At 40.5% G+C, this 26,838-nt stretch overlaps 1 protein-coding gene across 4 annotated transcripts in view; it reads right to left on the minus strand.

Annotated features, from left to right (window-relative positions):
• arhgap42b (Rho GTPase activating protein 42b) overlaps window positions 1-26,838 on the minus strand; it is an 89,379-nt gene that overhangs the window by 59,896 nt on the left and 2,645 nt on the right. For all 4 annotated transcript variants that reach the window (XM_032508188.1, XM_032508178.1, XM_032508194.1 and 1 more), the window contains exons 2-3: window positions 8,535-8,630; window positions 4,232-4,293 (exon numbers count right to left, since the gene is read on the minus strand). In XM_032508188.1, coding sequence (XP_032364079.1) covers window positions 4,232-4,293; window positions 8,535-8,630 — 158 coding nt within the window. The remainder of the gene's footprint in view (window positions 1-4,231; window positions 4,294-8,534; window positions 8,631-26,838) is intronic.

A 26,838-nucleotide genomic window follows, 5' to 3' on the forward strand; every position in this document is an offset into this window, starting at 1 on the left:
CGGTCCTGGCAACCTGCCTGATCATCACTCAATAAAAGGCCTTTTTTTTATATAAAAAGCGCTTGAAAATGAAGTTAGACCAGTGTCAATCACAGTTTTACACCCCCAAGTGAGGTGAGTCATTAGCAGTTTACAGGTATATATATATATATATATATATATATATATATTATATATATATATATATATATATATATATATATATATATATATATATAAGAGCAGCAAAGTCAGAAAGGAAGTTACTTTCAGTTCAAAGTAGGCACCGCATCAGTAATCGTCTTAGAAAACTATATCAAAAAGTCTTTTGTATATATCATAGGGATTTTAAAATACTACGTTTACATTTGGCATTAGGTGCCTTGCCGACACTTGTATCCCAAGAGATTTGAAACTCATGCAAGTGAAGACTAAGCTTTTACTTCCTGCTCAAAGTGCAGGGATCAGAGGCGTGTTCCTGTGATCTGATGAGACAGGAGACTGCTAGGTGAAGAGGAAAGACATGATGCAAAGAGGATGCCTTTCAAGGCAGGAGAGAGGGATACAGTACACCAGGGAGGGGGTCTGAGCTATCAATAGGTTCTTACTCATTACATCTGTCACAGCTGATGAAGTACTGCATCCTATAGCCTCTGTGACTAGTCATGGATGCGTTGATTTATGAAGTTTATTTACTTTGCAATCGCGCGTTTTTTTATAATCTTACATTTTTTCCTTCTTCACAGCTGTGATGTGCTGTAATTTCATTTCTGTTGGTGGTTCAGCCGTGTCGCTGCCTGTCATCTGGATTTGTTTTGGTTTCTTTGAACCTTTTGAAATTAGATGCTTTAGAAGAACTGCAAACACCTGCCTTAAGATGCGTTTGTCGCCTTTCTGTCTTTCTATTATTTGGGAATACATATGCCGTAAAGCTGTCACGCTGTAACGCAGTGTTCCCTCTTCGTGCCATGGAGATTTCAGACCCCAAAATATATACTGGATGCAGTCACCTTCGCGACATGCACTCAAAAAAAAAAAAAAAAAGCCTGTCTTAAAAACAATCGTTAAATCTGCCACGGTTAAATGATCCTCACTACTCCAGAAAAATTATTTGGTTTTATTTTACACATTATTCCTGTATCCTTATAACACAAAACTTTAAAAAGAAAATGGTAACTGTGAATAACCATAACATTTCCACTTTTTTAATGAACATAGACATTTGTTCTAACATGAAAAGACTGTTTAAATGCACCCACAAATGTATTATAATTTCACAGACATGAATGTTTTATTTAACAGATTAAACGGTTAAATTCAAGTTTGAAACTGTGAATTTCTTTAATTAGATTAAATAATTGAACAGAGAAAATTAGTTTTTACAAGGGTTGAAAAGCAAGGGCGCCCGGGTAGCTCAGTTGGTGGAGCGGGCGCCCATATATAGGAGTTTACTCCTCATCACAGCGGCCACAGGTTCAACTCCAACCCTCCCCTTTCATGACTTCAGCTGTCCTGTCAAATAAAGGACTAAAATGGCCAACAAATAATCTAAAATTGAAGATTGAAAAGCAAAAGAAATATGTATCAAATCAAAGCTGCAAACTGTATTTATTATTAAGGAAAACTACTGTATTTTTACAAGAAAGTTATTTTTAGTTATTTTTTTCGGTATTTCTTTTGGCGCCCCAGCTACCTATTATTATACTATTACAGTTTTCATACAGTTTTTGTTTTTAACAGTGCAGAGTCATGACCTTATGAGTGTAGTTGGGACCGTGGGCAGTGAGAGCCAACCGGCCCTGCGTATGTCACATCCTGATTTTCCCCCTTCCTGGAGTAAATGGTTCCAAACTGTGACTTATTGCTAAATTATCCAGATATTACCGTTTCAGACTGACTTGGGTGTTACAGCCTATGCATCATGTACAGCAATTAAATAATTTACAGATCAAAGTTGGGGACAAGGCCATATGAATTCATGAGCGGTGCCTTTACGCTTGTCAAAATGATTAGGATGACACAATATTCCATAAAGCTACATGGCCTGCATGGAGGTGACCCACATCTTCAAAGGGCAACTCTTTCCATCAGAAAATTAAGCTGCACTTTGAATGTCAGCAGGGAAATGCTCACATGAATTTGAGGCTTTATGTGAACATCTATAAGATGCTCCTATGTTGTATCCGCCATTACCGTAAAAGCTATAAAATGCAATAGTAAAGAAGAGGTACAGTACATGTGTGCACCCATATGGAAATGTTGCATAATGTGAGATCTTAAGGAGTTAAATCACATCATTCTCACATTCTTAGAATCTTCTTCTTCTTCAGCGGTCACTCGAGACGAGTATGACCGTCCTCTCTGTCGTGTCGTCTTATTTGTGGATCTGGACTTTCCTTAATGCTAAGACAACTACGGAGTTCAAAACACATCTCCACAATAAAAAAATTAAAAAAAAATCCACCTTCAACTAAAATGTCCATCGGTTTGATTTTACAGGGCAAAATACTTGTAAGAATCACAAAAGCAACAAGCAACAAACTTTAAAACCTTCATAAACAGATGCTTATGAAAGATCTACTCTTCAAACACAAAAATTAATGAAGAGCTCTGGAAACACAAATCACACGCAGGAAATGGGTCTGGATTGGGCCTACCTTGAGGAAACCACCCTCCAGCACAGCCACACAGGCCTTACCTAGCATTTCAGGATAGGAGAGAAACATTCTCTGGTTTATTGGCATTTCTTTAAACCAATCACAATCATCTTGGGCGGTGCTAAGCGCCAGACGGCGCCACGGTGCCGCTGCTAAATATTCTCAGGAAGGAAGTTGTTTTTGTTGACCATAGTCCTCAGATAGTCTAGCTAGCTGTCTGGATTTACCCAGCAGAGATCTGAGGACCAGGTAACCATAGTCCTCAGATTGGACAGATAGTCTAGCTAGCTGTCTGGATATACCCTGCAGAGATCTGAGGACCAGGTAACCATAGTCCTCAGATTGGACAGATAGTCTAGCTAGCTGTCTGGATTTACCCTGCAGAGATCTGAGGACCAGGTAACCATAGTCCTCAGATTGGACAGATAGTCTAGCTAGCTGTCTGGATTTGCCCTGCAGAGATCTGAGGACCAGGTGACCATAGTCCCCAGAAGTCAGCCGGACGTTAGAACGCCAACTCAGAGACAGAGGACGGGGACGGATATCCGGCCAAAATGAGGGACATCCTGCGGAATTACCGGCGGCACTTGAACAATCCGGGAAATTAAACGTCCTCGACATAGACTATATGCTCCCTAAAGAGCCAAGTGGGTTACATTATATCAACATCTGTAGTACAAGCCTGCGTTTTAGCAGCTACTACTTTTTATTTTCATATTTTTAGAATTACTTTAAACTTCAGTGTTTGTCCTAAGAAGCTCCATCTAAAGTGTTATTCCAAACTACTGTCAATCTTTGTGTTACCAAACACTCATGCCCTTAGATGAAAAATAAAATTAAATAAAAGTGTCTCTTTCTCGGAGTCCTAATGAAAATGTCTCAGATTGTTACAAAACCTATGGCTGCAAACCTGCAGCTGATCTCATTTGCATATCAGACTCAAATCAGAGTATTGAATGAATACATTGATCTGCCTTGAGGCACCCCTCTGCACCACCTTCTGAAATACTACTTTTCACAAACAAAATGCTAAGTGCAGGCCCAGGCTTCTCTCTGCACAAACAGAGCAACACTGTGATAAAGCTAAGAAAGTTGTGCTGTGAACCGTGAAGCTGGTAAGCCAAATTACACTGAAATAAGCAAACATAGGGAAATAAATGGGAAACTTATCACAATGTAAGTCCACCAATGAAGTACCAAGCATTCCATGTTCTGCTGTACTGGGTATGTTCTGTCCCAATTTTCCTCTTTCACTTCCTAATACTGCTACTTTGTAACTTTTCGAGGCGTTTCGGGGTAATTCCAACCTCTTTGTGCTTTGATAGCGCACCAATGTCTTTCCACAGCTGAATAACGTGACTGACTGTGAACAGAGAAAGTCCAAGGGTGCTATTGAGCTCAGTTTATGTGCAAAATGGAGATTCCATTTTTTACCAGATGTCTAAGCCAGTCCAAATTATTACAAATAAGACAACACAAACCAATTTCTGTCCAAAGGCTTATCCCTACAGAGTGGTAAAGTCAGACCTCTCTTTGTTTCCTACATTTACAAAATCATCTATAAAATCAAAATATCAAAAAAGTTGCATTCTTACCAAGCGTCTTCTTTCTTCTTCTACAGTGGTTAAGAGCTGGGAGAACTCTTTGAATGACTGGGCTGAAATACAAAAAAAAAAAAGAAAGATCATTACATATCATTAAAAAAATAAAGCCAAAATTAAAGTAAATGAGATCGTATTAGGTGAAATATGTTTGGTCAATAAATGCATCAACATGAATGAAACATCCTGCACAATATGTTCACCATTGAGTAAGTACACAGTGATCCACTGTGTTATGTTCAGATGATGAAGAAAAAAAAGGATATTTTAACACAGTGGCTCAGTCGTTAACCATCAGATGTTCATGGCACCCCCACAAGCACTGTAGGTGCTAAAATGTTTATTTGCAGTGCAGATTCAGAGCTTTCACTGCAGCACATTTTAGAACCTAATAAAATCATGCAGCTGTCCAATTTAAAAGCAAGACTTGCAGTATAAAAAAAAACAATACTTCAATTGAATGGAACCCACTGATTGCTTCCCTTTATGTTCTTCCCCTGCTAGGCTTTACAATACATCGTCACAATGTAGGAGTGACTGATGGGGTCCCGATATATTCACGCCATCTGGGCTATACTTTAGCAGCTTATATTACATTCTGCAGGGCCGGATGAATTCCGCATACAATACATCTAATCTTATTTGCCAGAGAAATGTGCCTTGATAGCTTCACAGCTTCATTAAATAGAGGGCCAGATACCGTGTGGCCTCTGTTGGTCAGCCCCCTGTGTCACCCCGCGTCCAGCCATTTAGCAGCGGTCGAGCTGCTCTGCTTGCCAACACAGTAACATCATTATCAGCGGCGACGTCCTGGCATAGGGACCCATGCATCATCTAAGACACTTTGGTCCATTTACACACCAAAGCTTTTAAAGACCAGGGAGCAATGATTTTGTGCCAGTGATCCTGCAGGCAAGCTGGTCCCCTATTAACGCCACTAGGTCCTTTATCAACAGCACAAACCTCTCAGGGGGTAAAGGGCACAGCTGGAGCTGTTGATGGGACAAGATTAGACTCTGACGAAAGGAAATGGGAGTCAAAGTGAGGTTACAGCTTGCATATCATTCACTGGTAAATGGAGGAAAGGCAATAGACCTGATGAATCACTGAAGGAAATAAAACCTCAAGAGTGGAAGCCTATACAGAAAGAAAGAGTACTGTACAGTACAATTTTCTGCCTATTATAAGAGGATTTTCTAATAATCAATTGGATGGGTTAAAATGGTGCCTTTCTGCTTGATATTTCACTTTTCAGATCTAGACCTCATCTGACTTGTTCCACCCCAGAAGGCTCTGAACAGCTCTTGGACACTAAAGGATTGACCTTCTGAGAGAAGAGCATGTAACTTTTCAAAAAAATCTAAATTTCTATTGCCACGTCTATCTTTTGGCCCCATTGATTTCTGGATAACTGGCATGGAATGTGAATGTCACTGCAGGAAGTCATAGCGTGAAATCAATAAAAGGTCAGGTGAACCCGCCTGGCAGCACATACAGGATGGTGGATGTTGTGTGTGGAAGTTGGGAGCATCAAAGTGAACTGTACCGATACTGCATCAAGATCATGGCTGGCATTCACACAAGGGTCTAGCTATGTCAGTTAGAAAGCTCAGTGTCATTGATGACTAGATTGATTTCAACAGGCTGTTTCACTTTTTTCTCAAATAGTAATCATGGCTGAGATGGTGGGTGAACACGGCAGTCTAGTCTGAGGAATTCATTTCTCTTTAAGAAAATATTGAACGCTTAGTTTCTTGTCCGATAACTGGACTCGGTGTGTGTTTTTTGGCTTGTGTAAGCATTGAGTTTGTGGCTAGTGGATGCAAAAAATGTAACGTTTTGCGGGAATACTACAGTGTGTTTAGTGTTATTTCCCATGATCCAGGGTTTTTCCGACCATAGAACAGCTCATGCACCACCTATTCCGAATGAATGTAACCAAATGAGTTTTCTCAGATCTAATGGTTGTAGTTGGTCCCAAGTGGACTTCTATAGGATGTTTTGTCTTTAAGCTTTATAAGTCTTATTTATTCATTATTAAGGTTTGGACAATATGCTTTTTTATCATTTGATTCTTTAACGATTCGATTTGTATTTTCATTTATTGCAATTCTATAAGTATTGTGAATCGATAGTATAAGGCTTAAATCAATATTATATTGATACCGATTATGAGGCTAGATATTTTCTTGATTTTTGGATATCCTAATATCGTGATTTGACGTAAGTGTTGTCTTTTCCTTGTTTTAAGGGCTGCATTACAGTGATGTCACTTTCTGAATTTAACAATATGTTTTAGGTATTTAATTTGCCTCTACCCACTTAGTTATTATATCCACATTACTGATGATCATTTATCTAAAATCTCATTGAGTAAATATTGTGAAAGCACCAATTGTCAATCCTACAATATCAACAATATGTATTTGTTCAAAAATATTTGATTTTCTCCATATCGCCCAGCACCATTGTGATTTTATTTTCCCCTTTTAATAAAAAGAAAAGTTGAATAATACACTTCTAGAGACAATTTATCTTTATTTTTTATATTGTTTTTGGGCATTTTGAGCCTTTATTTTGAAAGGGGCGAGAGAGGGCTAATGACATGCAGCAAAGGGCCGCAGGTTGGAATCAAACCCCTGGCCTGCTGCGTTGAGGAGTAAACCTCGACATATGGGCGCTCGCTCTACCAGCTGAGCTATCCGGGCGCTAAGAGACAATAAATCTAAGGCATTTTCTAAAAACTCTTTGTTTTCTAAGAAGAATGAACATCACATGTCAGTCTGTCAGTCTGAGATGTATTTCAGTTGTAAAGAAGACCATAACGTGGATTTTCTGCATTTTCTGCTTTTGTTCTTTTTCGGTGGAAACAGATATGATGTAGTCACCACCGTTGGCTCCATTTAAACAGAAAATATTAAGGTGCAATCGTTAAAAAATAGTAATAATTCTACGGAAAAGAATCGATTTTAAAAATTCCAGCAGTCCTCCCAACTAAATGTACTGTTTCCAAACAGATGCCTGTGGCTGTCATCGGAGCCCCAGGCACGGCCAGACCACTGGCTTGTATTGTGCCTGTGGTTTGCACTGCAAACACTGAGCTGGTCCAGCTCCAGAACAGGTGGGCAGCTCAAATATCAGTTGTTCAATCGGAGATCAACACCGCTCTAGATTGAAGGCCAGGGAAAAGGTGCATTGTCTCCAATTAAAGCATGCTTGATTCTAATGAGGCTTGGATTTGGGTGTGGATTTTTCCAAGAAGCATAATTGCATGCAGCCTCTTCGGCTTTGGGAGAAAAAAAGGAAAGCAGGACTCCTCATTACGCATTCAAAGGGGCACATTACCGCCTCATGTAAAGGAGGTCGATATCCAGTCTAGCCCTCACAGATGGACAGTAATTCAGCATTCTCCAGCGCCAGGGAGAGAAAGACCCAAGCTGGGGATAATGAGCAGTGTGAAAAAAGAATAGGAAGAAGAGGCCAGACTGGAAGCCCTGCCCATTAGAGCCAAGACGCCCTCTGCACAGCTGCTTTCAAATTCCTGTTGGAGGCTAGGAGGTTCGCACCTCCATTAATCTCTGACACTGATCACAATTAGTCCCCTTGATCTTTTATAGGCTTTTAAAAAAAAAGATACAGGGGAAGCATCATAATGTAATCAATAGCATTAATTATATATGCATCACAGATAACTTTAAGACCTAAGTCTAAAACCAGCTCCCAAAGACTCTCCAAAGGTTTTACGTTTTTTATTATCTACTTTCACTGATGTAAAATTGCTGAAATAAAATAACATAGTTTGAGCACCTGGTTCTTAGCCGGAGGATATTGGCTCTTATGATACGTGTCAGCACCACAGCCATATGTGTTCAAGGTAGGGCTGCGTGATTATGGAAAAAACATTTCTTTTTTTTAACATTAAAATCACAATTATTAGACAAGGTTACTCATTGACTTTTGGAAAGATGTTGCATTTATTGAACTTAAAAAACGGAAACAAATCAACAGTGAAAACACCTTGATCTGTGAAGAACAGAACCCAAGACAAAAATAAGAGCTGACTTGCAAAATGTTACGTGCAAGATTATCGGTTTTCTCGATTATATTTCTTTTGGGATCATAAGGGGCCGAAATCAAAATCACGATCAAAATTGGATTAATTGCACAGCCCTAGTTCAAGTATCTCCCCAGAGAATCCCTACAGAAATGTAAGACAAGGTTCTGATTGAGGGGGCAGGCTGACTGAAAGAAGAAAGAGAGAGCTCTGCCCCCCACGGCCCGGCCCAACTGGACTTACCGATGTTCACTTCGTCATCGGTTTCTGCATCGCCGATGCACTCAAACTGGAACTCCTGCAGGGACTGGGAGAACTTCTGGACTGCGGCGGAAAGATCTGGAAAATCAGAGCGTCTGAGCATCAGAATAAATCATTGCATAAATGAATCATTGAACACATGGACATAAAATTGGCAGCGATATAGAAAGTAGAAAATCCAAGCTCGATATTACAACTACAGCATAAAACTGTGGAACTTAAGAAGACTATTGCTTGACAATTTAAGGGAGCAGAAGAGCAGAAATAATGCACTTTTATAATCTGCTGACTATCCAATTCCATGCCCACTGACATTAATACAGTAGCAGTTCCATAAGTGACTGCAACATCTGTTAAATTGACTTCATCTCATGTCCATTGATCATAATACCAAGACCTGTCCAGTAGAACGAAGACGAGCTGAGCTGCCTAACCTTTGAGTCAAAAATGATGCAGGAAACATAGGGTTAAAATCTTTGGATACTCTAACTGCTAGATGTGAATTTATGATGTGTATGGCATTCCAGGAGTTTGGTTGTGATAAAGTGCTGTCATAACATTTTTTTCATTTGATATTTGACTTTTTGTATTCCAGCTTTCCAGCTGAAAAAAGTCAGTCGTGCCTTTTATTCAAACATTCACAGGTGATGTCAGGGGAAAACTGCTTTCCCTCCAGGTCTCAGAGGTATTTGTCCATTTTTTTAATAACTTTAAATTAACACTAGATACTTTGACAGATACTGCAGTGACTTTTGTTCAGGAGACTTTTTTCTTTGGTCCTACAGTACAAATACTACAGTACCCATGAGCTGTAGCAATCATTGTTGTAGAGAAGAAGCCAACTAAAATGTTCTAAACAGTCTAAGTCAGATATCTTCAAGTGGGGGCCGGGGCCCTCAGAGTTACTGCAGGGGGGCCTCCAAATGACTGTTAATTTCTTTTGTACATCTATAATGTGAGACACGTGCGGCGGGGGGGCTATGGTTACCTGGTCCTCAGATCTCTGCAGGGTAAATCCAGACAGCTAGCTAGACTATCTGTCCAATCTGAGGACTATGGTTACCTGGTCCTCAGATCTCTGCAGGGTAAATCCAGACAGCTAGCTAGACTATCTGTCCAATCTGAGGACTATGGTTACCTGGTCCTCAGATCTCTGCAGGGTAAATCCAGACAGCTAGCTAGACTATCTGTCCAATCTGAGGACTATGGTTACCTGGTCCTCAGATCTCTGCAGGGTAAATCCAGACAGCTAGCTAGACTATCTGTCCAATCTGAGGACTATGGTTACCTGGTCCTCAGGTCTCTGCAGGGTAAATCCGGACAGCTAGCTAGACTATCTGTCCAATCTGAGGACTATGGTTACCTGGTCCTCAGATCTCTGCAGGGTAAATCCAGACAGCTACTAGACTATCTGTCCAATCTGAGGACTACTGTTACCTGGTCCTCAGATCTCTGCAGGGTAAATCCAGACAGCTAGCTAGACTATCTGTCCAATCTGAGGACTATGGTTACCTGGTCCTCAGATCTCTGCAGGGTAAATCCAGACAGCTAGCTAGACTATCTGTCCAATCAGAGTTTTCTGTTGACGACTAAAACTACTTCTGAACGTACACATGTTCCACCAAAACAACTTCCTTCCTGAGACTATTTAGCAGAGGCGCTGTCATTGTGTCAAGGGATTAGCCCCGCCCAAGAGGATTGTGATTGGTTTAAAGAAATGCCAATAAACAAGAGCAGGTTTTCCTCCCATCCCAGAATGCTGTGTGGACTAGTCAGACCCTCCTCCATGTGAGACTACTTACTAGAACACAAATGACAAGATTTAAATTCCCGAACCCTGACCACCCAACATAAAACCCTAATACTTTTTTATTTGGCTGAGTTGTAACGCTAATTGGCTCAGTGTGAACATTTTTCTAAAGTTTATGTGGAGTACCAAAAACTTTAACTTTGCAATTAGGCGACATCAAGGCGTAACCAATAAAGTGCTCGTGGTTTAGGAGTTCTCTCTGAAATAACATGTACGAGCTCAACAAAGGGTTCTCTGAGGCAGAGGAGCTGATTCTCCTTTTAAATATTTAAAAAGCATTTTTGTATAATGGCATGCATTTTGAGTTACCATGGTGAAATATGCTTTAACAACTACTAGAACTAAAAGACAAGGCAAAAAATAAACAAAGTAAAATGAAATCTGGATTGCATCTTTAATATTACTCAAAAATGCATGAAAACATATGTATACAATGATCTGCATGCTGGTAATACATGGTCAGAGGATCTGATCTCAGTTAGACTCACATGTAAATCAAAACATGTTGTGAGGATACAATGTGGCCATTTTTTTAACGCAAGGGGCAAGACAGCAGCATTAACCTGTGAGTAGCATGAATCTCTTCTGATATTTTATTTTTATTATACAACTGACTTCAATTTGTTCCATGCCTCAGTTCCATAAAGGTTAGTGTGTGGGTCTGTTGTGTTAGCACTGTGACTTTAGTCCTGCTCAGGTGAAAGTAACCTATGTTTACAGCTACTTTAAAGAGTGGGATGGAGCTTCAGCACGTAATGGAGGCTTTTAACAGTTCACAATTCTGCGGAACTCATAATTAAAAGCAAAAATGGAATTTCTAAAATACTCTGACATTTTAGTTGTCAGCCCACACAGTTTGAAATGTACACATATTTCTCATGTCCATTGTTGACACTGGCCCACTAATTGCTTCTCTCCTTTCTTCTCTCACTGACAATCATGTCTTTACTTCAAAGAACTGCAAACAGAAAAGTCTCCTGCCTGGAAAGTAAGACAATGCACACATTAATATACACTGCATACTGTAGACACTGAAACGGTGATAGACTGCTCTACTATGGTGCTGTACATGAAAAGCAGAGGTCGAGCTTGTTATAAATTGTACTGCAGTGACTGGGTTTAAAAGGCATCACAGGGTTTGGAACGGTAATTACTGTCTAGACATTTACAGTTACACACGCTTTTCCTACTGTATGTGCTTCATATCTTGGTAATATGCATTTAAGAAGGATCTCATACATAGCCGTATTTAATACAGAAACAACAAAAGCATAGAGTGTGACCGTCTGTTATTGGTAGTAGCCAACCAAACATCCCATTTTTAACATAATACAAAAACGATGATTTAACCGATATTTAATTGGATCTTTATCAACAATAATTATGGCTTAAAGATAAAAGCTATAAAATGACGAAACGTTCACACTGTTTGAGTCCATGGATATTGTGTTAAACCCTACTGAGACAACAGTTTATCTAGCAGACGTCCCAAAGTACAAACGGGCCTTAAAAGCTCCCAAAAACGATGCTCTCTTCTCCACGGGAACATAAATTGCCTGGAAAGCCTGATAAAAAAAGACCCGTGTGAGATCTGTTGGTGAGTATATTTTTCTTTACCTAAGAGTTGTTATATTGTATTTCAGTGTTTTTTAGGTATTAGCAGGAACCAAATAACAAGGTGAGACCGCAGATTGAAAGGCTCTTAAAGACATCTACACTACAGTGAACCAGTATGTCTGACCCCTGGTAAATGTTGCTGAGTCTTTTCCAGAAGATGTATTGTGCCAGTGATGTGCTCCTATCATTCCTGCTGTGACTCAAACGCTGCCGATTTGAAATCAATAGCTAGCTGCAGTTGTCTGGATATGCTCGCAGGGCCATCAGTAATGGATGATCTTCAGCGCTGACGTTCAAACAGGCCCGGACCTAACAAACAAACAATCAACTGAATGCATTGTTTACCTACAGCTATAAAGAAAAACCAAGGAAATCAGTCAAGTTTTTAAAATATATTTTAAAAATCAACAGTCATCTGGTCTTCACTTTCGTTGTAATAATTCTTAAGTAACAGAATCCAATATAAAGTCTGGCTACTCAGTGCCCACTGAAAGTATATTCCAAACATGTATGTGTAATGGTGTGGTTAGTGTTTTAGTCAGATAGTTCCTGATTTCAATAACATTTATATTAATTTAAATTCAGACAAAGTTGCACATTTTACATTTGAGAAGCTTGGCTCCTTTTGTAAAATGATAAACATATTCTGTTGCAGAAAAACACATTACTATCGCCGATACCGATACAAATATTTGGTTAATTAAAAATCCAATATGCCAATATATCGGCCGATATACAGCATTTTTTTTTTAATCCAGAAATGCGTTACAAAACATAAACAGATTTCCCTAAAATTAGTTATTTGTAGCTATTTATGAGCTCTCACTAAAATAATATGATAATAATTTGTTTTATTGTCACAACACAACAGAGGAACATCAAAATAAATTAAAGTTCTGGAAGTTATGGAACTTAAAGTCCTTTGAACAAAAACACAGAAAAAAAAAGTGTTACCAAAAGGGACGCTATAGAGCGTCCTCTGGTGGACAGACTATGCAACGCCATCACTAACAGGGATGTTGTAGAGCGTCCTCTGGTGGACAGACTATACAACGCCATCACTAACAGGGACGTTGTAGAGCGTCCTCTGGTGGACAGACTATGCAACGCCATCACTAACAGGGACGTTGTAGAGCGTCCTCTGGTGGACAGACTATGCAACGCCATCACTAACAGGGACGTTGTAGAGCGTCCTCTGGTGGACAGACTATGCAACGCCATCACTAACAGGGACGTTGTAGAGCGTCCTCTGGTGGACAGACTATGTATTGCTAACACTAAAAACATGGTTGACCATCCATTTTTATTTTTAAAATATTCATTTATCAGAATACTTTATTCATCATTATAAATGATTCTGATGAATGAATATTTAATTCGGTCATTATAAATGCCGATTTCAATAGATCGGGAAATGCCTAATATCAACCCGCCGATATATCGATCGGGCTCTAATTCTGAGCACCATATAATTTCAACAAAGCCAAGATAATGACCAATTTAGCATTCCTCATTTTCATTTCACAGCTCCCATTGGGCTTTGACAGAAAATCTGCATCAAGGGCTCATGGGAGATGTGGTTGAGACAGCTACTGGAGCAAAAGCTAGCCTTGAAGTGGGACAAAACGTTGATGCTTTATTGCTGTGATACAAAGGACTACACTACCCACAAGTTCTACTCGCTCACCTCACCTGAAGCAGCAAGGAAACTGATGACGAGTAGTTCATGGCATCTTAAATAAAATGGATTATTATCATCACTATCAGTCAAGCTCACTGTTCATCCTGATAGGGCAATATTCAGGGAAGACCTGGCACAACAAGGTTGGGTTTACTTTCTACTTCTATGCATTTTTTACTAAGTTGGGGAATCGCCACACACGATACGGCCCACTGCTCGTTAGTTGTTATACTGCAGAAGAAATTGCTCAAGCAGTTAGAAAGAAACCACATCACTTAAAGTAATCACAAGACTGAGCAGCAGAGATGAATGGAAGAAGAATCAGTATAAAGGAAGATAAATGAACAGCTTGTATTTTTTAACCTTAGGCAAGCAGTAAAGGCACAATCAGTGTGACACACTGCAGGTTGTGGAGACAATGCAGGCAAAGACACTTGGCTGTCTTATCAGTTTAAACATCAAACAAAGACAAAAGCCACAGTCTCCTGATACACGGAGACAGGTCCCAAGCTTCAGAGTCCTAGGTGTTCATCTAGCGGAGGATCTGACCTCACTCCAGTAGGCTGCAGAGAAGAGCAGTAAGCATCAGAGCGGACCCTATACACCCTGGACATATCCTATATGACACCCTACCCTCAGGCAGGCTTATACAGAGCCCCGGACGTGACATGGAGAGAAAAAAAAAATGTACTGGGGACAAACACTTGTGAGATCTCGACTTTGTTTGGCAATATCTCCAGTTTTATTTGCAAGATCTTGCAAATCCACGTACTCAATAGAGTACAAAAATACAAAATAGGCTACATAAACACAGATAACAACCCTACTTCTGAAACAAGCTGGAATTTGGAGCTTTCCACGTCAGTAGCGCTATTTGGCATGAGCGAAGCAGGCAGCCGTCCGGGGCGGCGTATTTTCATGACACATGGGGGGGCAGCATGAGCACTTAAAAAAAAAAGAAGAAAAAGAAATCCTTGAAGCCGTTTTCTATTATCTATCATTTCACCGTGTGGGGAATTGGCAAATTGCCGCCCCCTGCAGCTGCAGGCACCCCTGCACAGATAAGCTGTGTGAGAGGGGGGGGAGTTCACCTCTGGGTCGAACGGGTTGCTTGACAAAGGCGCCGTGGGTGCTCCGCTAATACTGAGCACCCACGAAGCTCCAGTCCTATCTGTATTTGTGAGAAGTGGCGCTGTCCTGAGATGAAAGATGGCCGACTTTACGGCTTTATTATCGAGTTAGTAGGCGTGTTTGTTCGTGTTGGCCGCTGTCCATTTCCTTAGATTCTGAAATGCAAACATTTTATAAGTTTTCTTTTGTCAAAAAAGGGCGAGCACCCATCAAGGGAGGCCAGAAAGGTCAGGTTTTAGTTCTAGTTTGTGTTTCTGCTCTTAGTCAGTACTGTAAGAATTAGATTCTCTTCAGTGTGTTTTCACATTTGTGTGATGAAGGATTTGTGCCATTTAGAATATATATTCTATATTTGATTTGTATATTATTCTTAATATTTTATATTATTGTTGCTCTCTGCTCTTGTTACATTTTTTATATATCTGAATGTATATGTTTTTGGCACATTTTATATATATCACATACAACTTAACACTTTAAGGTGCACAATCTCCACCTCCAACATTGCCAAAAGACAATAAACACAATTCTGAACTTAAAATAAATTTACACTGTAATATAAAATTCTGCAGAATTTTGTGGGGGGGTTTTGGGGGGGGAGGGGTTCGAATGGGGGCTCGCCCAGGGTGCAATTCAATGTAGAACCGCCACTGTTACACGTTGATGATGTGTGGTGAAAAAGAGTTGTTCTGTTCGGGGGTGTAATAAAAGGAAAAGAAGGGTGACTTTGATACGGTCTGAATCTAAGGATGTTATTTACTACATGAAGTGTAAAAAATATATTGTATTGCACAAGTAACAGAAGTACAAATAGAAATCTTGACTCATTAATTTACTCGTTATACCGCTTGTAACAAATAGTGTCTTCTAATTTTATTACACCCAGCAAACATTGTATCTTACCCTGCATGCAACTTTCCTAACAACGTCTTTGACCTCGGATTCTTCACACTGCGGACATGCAAAAAGGGGAAACCGAGCATAGTTATGGTGTGCAGCCCTCCTATGCAGGCTTTAATCAACGAGCTGGGAGACGTGGGAGAGGACTACGGCTGTCAGTCACCACACAGCAGAACCCCCTCAGTACACCCGTTATCTCGTCTCCAGGGCAACCGCATACTACCAAGTTCCATCAGCTGACAACCATGACAAAACACAGACAACACTGCAGGAAAGACAGCTGAAGTGCACGCTTCCTTCAGCAGCTATTAGGGACAATAGCTATAATTTAAGGCCATGCATCAACACTCCCTACTGCACTCCCGACTTTTAAATGGATAAAATCTATTTTTTTGATTATTGTTGTATTACATCTACTCTCTAGGGTATAGCCCTATATGTAGGCATGTGTGCTGTTATGGATGCGTGTGTTGTCTGTAGCTGCTCTGAACTAACTGCCCCTTATGGAACTAATAAAGTTGTTGAATTGAATTGTGTTGAATTGCATGAACACATTCTGCAACAGCAGTTTTGTTATTCTCAGTTGGGCTGCCACAAACCACATATGGGTAGTTCTGAGGTTTTACTACTCATGCATACTGTACATCTTTGTCATATCTCAGAAATGCCCTCAGATCTTATATTGCAATATTACGTTTTCTTCCAACTTCTAATATTTCCCCAATTTCAAATGATGTCCCCAAAAGGAAACTTTGTCAACTTCTGTTTTATCTAAAAATAAACATTTCTCTGTTTGTTCATATCACTTTGATTTTATTGCTGCAAAATGGGACAAAACTGACAACACATATATAAAAAAAGATCCATACTCGGCGCCTGTGTATTGATACAGTATTGCCATGGGAAATTTTACTATACTATGCTATATCGATCCCCCTCCAGTAACTAGTGGATGTGTAAAACACAAATTGTGGTGCATAAAAAAGACAAATAATGGAATCTTGAATAATTTCTACTGAGAAGTGTCTAAAATGTCCTGTTGACTGGCACATGTTGAACATCACTGTACGGAACTCCCAGCACTCTGCGTTGCATGACTGACATACCCATCACAACAGTAATTACTAAGCAGCAACCCTGTTGTGCTTTCACACCTACTGATATTCTAAGAGGTTTTAATGAGGTGCTTTAGCACCAATTTATGCAGAAAAGCTTCTAAAACGTCAAGTCACATGCACAGTGTTCCATTAAAGAATTCATCTTCAGCTTTTGCTAAGCAGCTACGCATTTACACATCCCCTAAAATGACTCAGAAATTCAGAATGCACTCAAGGTATTTTCTGTTTAATATGTACGAGGCACATTCACAGACTTTAATATACATATTTGTCTCTTTTTAAGAGGCAAACAAATGAAAGCCAAGTTCACTGTGGGCCTGTACATTAACACATTAACACTGTGACACTGCTGATTTCAGATGGGAAGCTCTTCAAAGGGGAACGCCTTTATGCACCCAGCTTAACGAGAGACGGGGAGATCTCTTTGATGCAACAGTAGGGTGCATTGTGCCACTTTGATTCCATGTGGGGGGATTGTAATGGGGAAGAGGAGCGGCCCTTCAGGTAAGGCCTCCTCCACCTGCTTACTAATACGTTTGCCTGCCAGTCGCCCAGCAGGGGAGAAGAAGAGCTGTGTGAGGAGGGCCAACCAGATGGGCCCTTGCACTCCCAGAGCATACCAAACCTTTCCCGCTGCCAACTGTTGCCTGAAACAAAGCCTTATCTAATAACTGCACTCGCTGCTGCTGCTGCAGCAGCAGCAGTAGTAGAAGTAGTAGCAGCAGGCTGTCACTTTAAGTAGCAGGTTTACCTGTAAACTATTTCTGAAGTGACAGAAAGTTATTAAAAATAGCAGGATAAAACATTAAAGGAAGAGATAACAGAACGTAGTCCCTGTGGGACAATTTAACAAATGACAACTGTTTTCACCACTTCTTTCAAAAGCAAGAAAGCAAGTTTAGGGTGGTGTAAGGACATAATACTAGGGCTGGGCCATATAAAGAAAAAACATACAACATTTTTATCCAAATACATCAATGTTGCGGCGATGTTGTAGGGTTGACTATTGATGCTTCAAAAAACATACACACAGTGAGATTTTTGATAAATAATCACCAATAATGTGGATATAAAGACTAGATGAGGAAAGACATAATAAAACAGCTACAACAGTCTGGAAAGTTCAGGAAAAAAAAAAATCACTTTACTGTAATGCAGCCTTTATAACCAGGGAAAGACAACACTTTTGTCCTATTACAATAATCTAAGACGATATCTAGACTCATATCAAGATATCGATATAATATTGTTATATTGCCCAGTCCTAATTAATACCTGGACCTTCTTTGGAAGTCCTTTTAAGAAGCATGTCACTCAAGCACACTGTGTGTCTGGTATTTTGATGGAATAAACATACGCAGTATATGTTATCAGCAATCTGCGGTATGCGTGCTGATTATTGGCCGCTTAATTACATCAACTAATATGAATATGTTGTAGAAATGCTCAGAATATGACAGGGAGAAAAATACCTTGTATACCTGTCTATCACTGCACAATACACTTCTGCGATACTTTATTCTTTCTTGAATTGTTTAAAGCTATTGAAGAAGAAGAAACGGATCCCGGGTCTTTGATATGAGCCTGATGCAACGCCACAGCCTATTCTTAAGCTCCAAAGAAAAAGGTGAGAGTTATTAGCCCTGCAATTCTGCTGGAATGAAAAAAAGCCAGCCAGGCCAGCCTCCACCATTCATCACCGAGTCTACTGCCTTTAGACTGAGTTGAGAGATTTCTCTTTTAGAACACACACACACACACACACACACACACACACCACACCACACACACACACACACACACACACACACAACACACACACACACACACACACACACACACACACACACACACCACACACACACACACACACACACACACACACTTAGAGAGGTTGAAACTGGACAATATTATCTGTATTATCTGTTTTGTGCAATAACACTGGCCTGACATGTGTGCAATCTCAAATACCACAATTATTATTATTATTATTATTATTTAACTTTTCACCATTCCAAATCCTTAATTATGTGAATTATGTAAATAATGTATAATAACATTCCTTTATGTAAATACCGTACGTATCCAATTCCTTATATTTCTTTATTTCTTGTATTTCTACACTATTTATAATATTGTGCAACTACAACACAGAGTTTCCCTTCGGGGATCAATAAAGTATTTCTGATTCTGATTCTGATTCTGATTATTCAGATCTTCGGGCTTCCACACTACTCTCTACCATAGTCGCTCCTAATGCTACGTCATCTTCTCATTGACTTTACCTTGGCATTGTTTTCCGTGGTGGCCACCACAGAATGCACTGGTAACACTGTGATCATTTCACCGAATTCTGGGAGACCGGAAATGTCCCATTTATGCAACATAATTTGAGTTAGACATCAACATTTTAAAACTGCAGACCTGTCTCTTTCAGTCAGAGGAAAGAAAGCAAGCAACCTTTTAAGCCCACTTGTTTTGTTTTGCCTCTGAAAGAAAAAGACTTTCACATTTGTAGCATGAGTTGGCATTGGTCTTTTCACAAATAAGACTTCACAAAACATCTATTTTGAGAGAGGCCTTCTTGTTCTTATCAAGGCAAAGTTCAATTAGCCAAGAGCATGCTTCAAAGTAAGACAATTAAACATAAAAAGAGGTGTGCAAAACTAATTTAAACCCCCCATTGTCCAAACCCATTCTGATAAAACTTGTCAGCCCATGGGGCCGGGAGACTTTCTCATGTGCCATCCAGAGTCTAAGTTTAGCATCTGCGTAGGCTACGTTGAAGTGACTTTGCCATCTTTTACCACACAATCTTTTGGCTCATCACAAGAATATATAGCACATTCACAACGTTTTCCAGCCAAGTTGTGTGAGTTGTTTTTAACAGGTAGCCTACACAAATCATCCGTTGTTTCCCAAAGCCAAACTACGGCAAGACATTGGGAATAAGTCCTAGTTTTATCAGCACTTTAGCTCAAATGAAAGGAGCACTTCCTAATAGTGAATTTTTAATGATGTGGAGGAGACACACACAACAGATCACCTTATACTTTTATTGTCTAAAAAAGCAACCAAAGCACGGGAGTGCGATGTCAGGCGACGGCGAGCGCGGCAATTCTGCACTCGGTGTGACAATCACTTTGACTGACAGAGTAACAACAGAGTCCTTCAGAACAGACCTCGAATCTGGAGACAAAACCCATTTCCCTGCACAGTCTGAGGGGAAGCAGCTTTTAGAAATACAACGTCTAATCCTTTTATCAAAATCTGTCCACATAAACACCCGCGTCGCTCGCAGTGCTGCGTGAGCTGTGCTTACCGCCTCACTCAGCTTTATTGCTAAACAAGTCACATAATGCACTCGTGTATTTCATTTCCATTACATGAGTTCAAATTCATCAAAGTTGTCAAAGCGCCAGCAATACATTATAAATGGTAAAATCCTGCCACACACACACACACACACACACACACACAGACACACACAGAGCTATCTGAGGGAGGATGGGGGATGGTTATACAAGCATGTTTACAGGTCATTTCCTGTGGCTGAGCCTTGGGAGCATCATCTGTCCTCAGACAAACAAACACTCATAGTTCCCAAAGCTGAACACTTTTCTGAAATCTTTTAACAACACGTCATGTCTTCATTTACTAAAATAAGTCATTCATTATGGCTATATAAAGTTGCAGAAATACATCAGAATTACGTAGCCACGGGTGGAACGAGTAAAGATCCTGTGTACAGACTTGCTAAATATTGTCGATTTTATAATGTCGCACATGCGTGTCAGCCGTTCATTACTGCATGTATCCCAGGGAGGACGCATCACTCTGGCTGGTGAACAGGCATGGGCATGGGAAGGCGGCAGAGACTCCCAGGCAGCTTACATAATAATGGGCTGTCTTCTAGTTTAGACTGAGCTAATCCGGCTGCATTCTTTAAAGCTCGTGGAAATTAAATGCTTAGTCGGATTCATGAATCTTCTCAAAGGATGACATTCTTTAAAAAAAATAGAAGCTTTTAATAATAACTGTGAAGAGAGGGGGGAAAACTACTTTTTTAATGTACAATACAACCGTCAATTTGAGAGTTATTTCAGTTTTGCAGCAAATTGAAGTTGCAGGCCTAAACAGCCCCTATCTGGAGGGAGGGCAGTGATGCACAGCGTACATGCCCTACCTGCTACCACTATGCGCGAGGAACAAGCAGTTGGTTCATTATTTTTACAAATTTGTACAAATTATGCGTGAAGGACACACATAGGCTGCCCGAGTCTGAGCGGGTCTCTGAGGACTCTATCACTGCTCTGGGACCAGCTGTGGGTCTGGAGTGCACAGTGTTTTCCACACACATTCATCAGTGACATTAAACTGTGATAAGGGCTGCTCAATATGGGGAAAATATGCAAAAATGCTGTTGAATACTGCGATAACTATATTACTCGTGATAGCTAGATACTTAATTCTGCTGCTTTCTGATAAAATACAACAAATTGCTTGCCAGATATGTAAAAGGTCATAAACATTTCACTTTGTTTTTCACTTTTTGTTTTTTTAACATTAACATGCATTCCCCAAGCCTCCCTATGGCCCCCCCAGGGGCTAGAAATGGTGATAGGTGTAAACCGAGCCCTGGGTGTCCTGCTCTGCCTTTGAGAAAATGATGGGCCGATCTGGAATCTTATGACCTCATAAGGAGAAAAGTTACCACCCCTTTCTGTGCTTTGCCCGTCCAAAGAATTTGCCCCCTCCCCCCCCCGTGAGAGAGAAACATCCCGTCTAGTAAACAAGCTTGTTGTTTTGCTTGTTTTATGCTGGACGGATCAACGGTGCCGCTGCCAGTCTCAGGAAGGAAGTCGTTTTGCTGGAACATCTGTACAGTCAAAAGTAGTTTTAGTTGTCAACAGAAGACTCAGATTGGACAGATAGTCTAGCTAGCTGTCTGGATTTACCCTGCAGAGACCTGAGGACCAGGTAACCATAGTCCTCAGATTGGACATATAGTCTAGCTAGCCGTCTGGATTTACACTGCAGAGATCTCAGGACCAGGTAACCATAGTCCTCATAAATCCACCAGAGGTTTGAACACAGAGACAGAGGACGGGGACGGACATCCGGCCAAAATGAGGGACATCCTGCTGTATTTTTGAGGGCACTCTATCAATCCCAGACGTGGAACGTTGTGGACACTCTATGTTGCATTTCACAGTGGTTATTGTGCCTTTTGATATTGCGATTACCATAAAAAACTATATATTGTGCAGTAATTGTGATCCATATGGTGCATCTGTTCTATAGCTAAAATGAAGACCTAATGTACAACAAGATCATAGGTTTGTGGCTTGGCAGTGCCAATTGAAACAGCTTTTAACAATAATCAATTTGCCAGCATCTCAGTTTAAACCGGTCTGCAGAAAATATGGATGGAGCAACTGTAACATCACCCGTGGCCCTGTTCCAGGATGTTGTTAGGCTTGTCTTCTAAATCTATGGGCCTGCTGTATACAGCAGCCACTCTCAGGACACAAGCTCATACACAAGGCCTCTGGCTACAGGCCTCTGTGTGAAATGACAAAAGCCAAGTCAACAAGAAGTGGTTGTTGAGAAAAAGTCATTTAGCCAGCTAAACAGTCTCAAATATTATTCTTGGACACTGGCCAGTCGATCCGCGGCTAAAAGGCTAACGAATATTGGATTTACAGTACATGACAGGTGGTGAGAAAAGAAGATTGCAAATGGGATGCCCGTGGTGCTCTGTGTGGGTTTGATGTAAGTGATAAAACATGATGAGGTGTTCTGATATGCAACAATGATGGATGAGGTACAAGGGAAAAAGCATTCCTCTGCCATGTCCATTATTTTGTATATATAGAAAGTCTTGTGTGTTCAAATTGTCTTTTTCAATGTAATCCATGTTTATGTATACAATTATACGCTAACATGAACCATGAACATTATTTAATCAGCTGCAGGCTGTAGCTTTATATTCACGAGAATAAACATGAGAACGGTATCCATCTTCAGCTTCCCACTCTCAGCAAGAGAATGAGCACATTTCCCACGATGCTTCTTTTTTAGTCCTTGTGACTGTCGCTTAGTCGCAACAACAAAAACTTGATATTATGGTTAGTTTGGACCTAAAACTGCAAATCAGTGTGCACAGGTCAGTTGCTTAGAGTACTAACTGCTTTTTGGACATCCTATGTTACCCACCCAACCCTAACCCTCTCAACGTTTGAACGTTGGCGTATAAAACATTACAGCCTCCAATGATGCTTGGCTACCTGCCCAGGCGCTTTGTGGACAAACTTACCTTCCACATCTGAAATGCATCATTATTTGCCTTGTATCTGTGGTTTCTCCCTCTCCTACTCACAAATGGGATAATTAGAACCTTTAATGTATTTAATTACTGCAGCCAAGCAGGGGGATTAATACAAGTCAGCAGTCCTTATTTACACCAGGTGTGAACAGTCAGTGCCAGGCAGACACAGACAGTACGGCAGGGACCATCTATCTACAGATGCCGTCTGTATATTGACCACATCTGCAGATAGATGGTACTCACACCTGGAACACATTATCCATACCGACAAATAATAACTACATTCACAATGGAAGGGGATTGGGGAATGTTTAGACCAAAATCATAATCACGAGCATCATCCTACTATAAAGCAGAGATTCCCAACCTGGGGGTGCTTCCGCTATTGCCAGAGGGTACTAGGGGTGGGGGAAAAAAATGGATACAGCATAGTATCGCGATATGTTCAGTAGCAATACTGTATCGATACACAGGCACCAAGTATGGATCTTTTATTATATATGTGTCAGTTTGTCCCATTTTGTGGTAATAAAATTGAAATGATATGAACAAACAGAAAATGTATCTTTTTAGATAAAACAGATGTTGACAAAGTTTCCTTTTGGGGACATTATTTGAAATTGGGAAAAATTAGAAGTCGGAAAAAAGGTTATAAATTGCAATATATTGCAGAACATTGCAATATGTTTAAAATCGTAATACTGTTGTATCGTGGCATAAGTATCGTGATGATATCGTATCAAGAGACATCTGGTGACCCCCCCCTCCCTAGAGGGTATGTAAAAAGATAGTGAAGCAGCACAACTAATTTTAACAACTTGAAATTATGATTTGAAAAATGTATCAGCTGTAACACCTGAACATTAGATGTTGCAGGTGTGTACGAGTGAAAACTAGTTAGGAAGCGAGCACAGAAGTTTAAACAGGTAGCCAAAAGTAATGAATAAAGGGTTATAAATAAATAAATAGCGACAAGTAATGACTGTTGAACAGAAAGCATAAAGTTACGATTAAAACGGTAGACATAGTTAGAAAAAAGTAATGATTAAACAGTTCAAATGATTTGCTAAAAGTATTGGACACATGTTGAAATAGTTAGTTCAAAGTATTGTTTAAGCAGCTGAAAGAGTTAAGTGCTAAGTGTAATGGATATATATGATGGTGTCCATCATATATATATATGACTACTACTGCTTGGAGTGAAGCTGAATGTGTCATTCAGCTTCACTCCAAGCAGTAGTAGTCTGATTGCCGAACAAACCAACCTAGATATCAACAGTTGAAAAAGCATCCACTTTTATATGATGGATAGTGTTATACATGTGGAACATACACATTGAGAATTGATGAAGGGATGCATGGGTTCATCTGTCAGAGCTGGGGGGGGGGGGGGGGGGGGGGGGGGGGGGAGGGAACCACGGCTATAAAAAGCAGGAATCTGTGAGTGAGTCTGTTTGGACTCGCCTGCCAGCAGACGCTGTCAGATTTTTTAACGCCGTTCAGTGAGACGTTCAGGGTGACAAAGATCTTTTAAAACGAGCAAAGTTAGCCCTCTGAGCTAATGAGTGCTAACTACTGTAGCCAAGGGTAAAATTTAGAGGCTGTGTGTGATCCAAGATGGCCAACACAACTTTTAAAAATTCTAATATTGTCGAGCTGTGCTTATAGCCCGCTTCGCTTCTCCCTGTCCAATAAAAACCCAACTTAAATTCACTCAGCATTTCGCTAAGAGATCAATCAATAACACAGCTACACTACGCTAAAGTTTTGAACAGCCACTGCACTACATTAAAATGGAGATATGGCTGATATGGCTTAACATATAGAGAAGGCAATAATGTAATGGATATAGATGAACTGTATTTAGATCAAGAAAAGGACACGCCAAGACTGCTGATGCTAACTGATTTGATGCTATCTGAATTTGTTTGACTACATTATTTCAGCCATAGTCTTCCTTAGGCTGACATCACGTCCAACACTCTCCTCCCCTTCTGCTATCTTTGCTATCTACTTTGCAAAAGTCGCTGTGTCTGGAGTTTAGCGCCGCAGACGATTGGGATTGGTTTAAAGAAAAGCAAACAAGCTAGAGCTCCCCCCTCCCCCCGTACCCCAGAACAATAAGCGATGTAGGCAGACTCCATACATTACAGGAGCTAGGTCTAGCTATGGGAGACTATTTCAGCCACAATTAAGAGTCAACCATGGTCAATGTAATTCCATTTGTCATTTCCTACATGGTTAATCCTACAAAGAAGTAAGTAAAAAACAAAGCGCCATTTCTAACCATAATTATTGTCTTTAATTGTCCAGCTGGCCCAGAACTCAGCCGCCAGACTTCTCACCGCTTTAAACAGACATCACATGACTCCTATCCTAGCTTCACTTCACCGGCTCCCTGTCCTTTTGAGAACTGATTTTAATATTTTACTTTTAAGGCTCGTCAGGGTCTTGTCCTCCTACATCACAGAAATGCTGACCCCATATGAGCCCGTTCGCAGCCTTAGATCCTCGAGCGGGGCCCTTCCAACCGTTCTAAAGTCGGGGCTCAAAACCAGAGGTGATGGAGCCTTGTCCATCAGGGGACCTCGGCTTTGGAACGACCTGCCCGAGGAAATAAGGCTCGCCGAATCAGTGACGTCTTTTAAATCATTTCTTAAAACACATTTCTATAGACTTGCTTTTGCCATCTTTCTCGTTGTCGTTTTACCAAATCACCTGTTCATTTCATTTTGTTTAATGAATTGTCATTTTTTTCTGTCCTTAAAGACAGAAGAAGACAAAAGAAGGATTTGGGGGTGGGGGGGTGTTAGTGCGCGGAAGCACAGAAGGGAGGAAACAGGATGAGGAGGAGGGAGGGGCGAGCTAGCCTCGTTTGGTTTGAACGTCAACAAGAAGTAAAATCAACCAACATCGTTTAGAGCTCCTTTAATGGGAAGACCCATTTTAAAGGTGATGTATTACCATGAGTCAACCTCGGCTCAACGGCCTCATTCACTCGGACCTCACATGTGAAGACGGATGAATTATGGTATACTATTCAATTTTGAAACATGAGATGAAGACTATTAAAAAAAGGGTCCATTAAGGTCTTCCAGTAATATAACCACTGATGGCGGGTCATAAAGGGTCATAAACCTCTGTGGCATCCTGTGGCATCCTGAGTTAAAGACCATCAATAATTTACCTCCGTCTGCTCACTTCCTGCGCTCTCACTCCGCCCCTGACTGAAACTGGGCTTTCCAGTTAAAAGGACTGTTTCACTAATCACTACAAAGGCAAGACCAGCACAACCCAGCATTCCTGCCTATAACCGGCGGAGTTGGTTGGTGTATTTCCTGTAATAGTTTACACATTGGAGGTTCACCACCAGTTGATGTGAACTTAATTTTTCAAGAGACCGGACTCCTGGGACCTTAACTATACAGTTCTTTTTCTGCATCAATAAATCAATCAAAAGCAACCAAAGTCTCAATTCCCTCCCCACCGTCTTATATGCATAGTACAACCTGGAGCATTAAGGTCTTATTTGGTTTAAAGCACCTGGAGCTTAACATCCTGCTACTGAGTATCTGCCATGAATAAACCATCCTGCAGGGTATGTCTCTGCACCTTTGGGACCCTGCCCACTGACCCAAACGTTTTCCTGCAGAAAAAAGGTATGAAACAGGTTTGGCCTAAAGCTGCCCTCAGAAATC

The sequence above is a fragment of the Etheostoma spectabile genome, chromosome 3, assembly GCF_008692095.1.
Source record: "Etheostoma spectabile isolate EspeVRDwgs_2016 chromosome 3, UIUC_Espe_1.0, whole genome shotgun sequence".
In the NCBI taxonomy this organism is placed as follows: domain Eukaryota; kingdom Metazoa; phylum Chordata; class Actinopteri; order Perciformes; family Percidae; genus Etheostoma; species Etheostoma spectabile.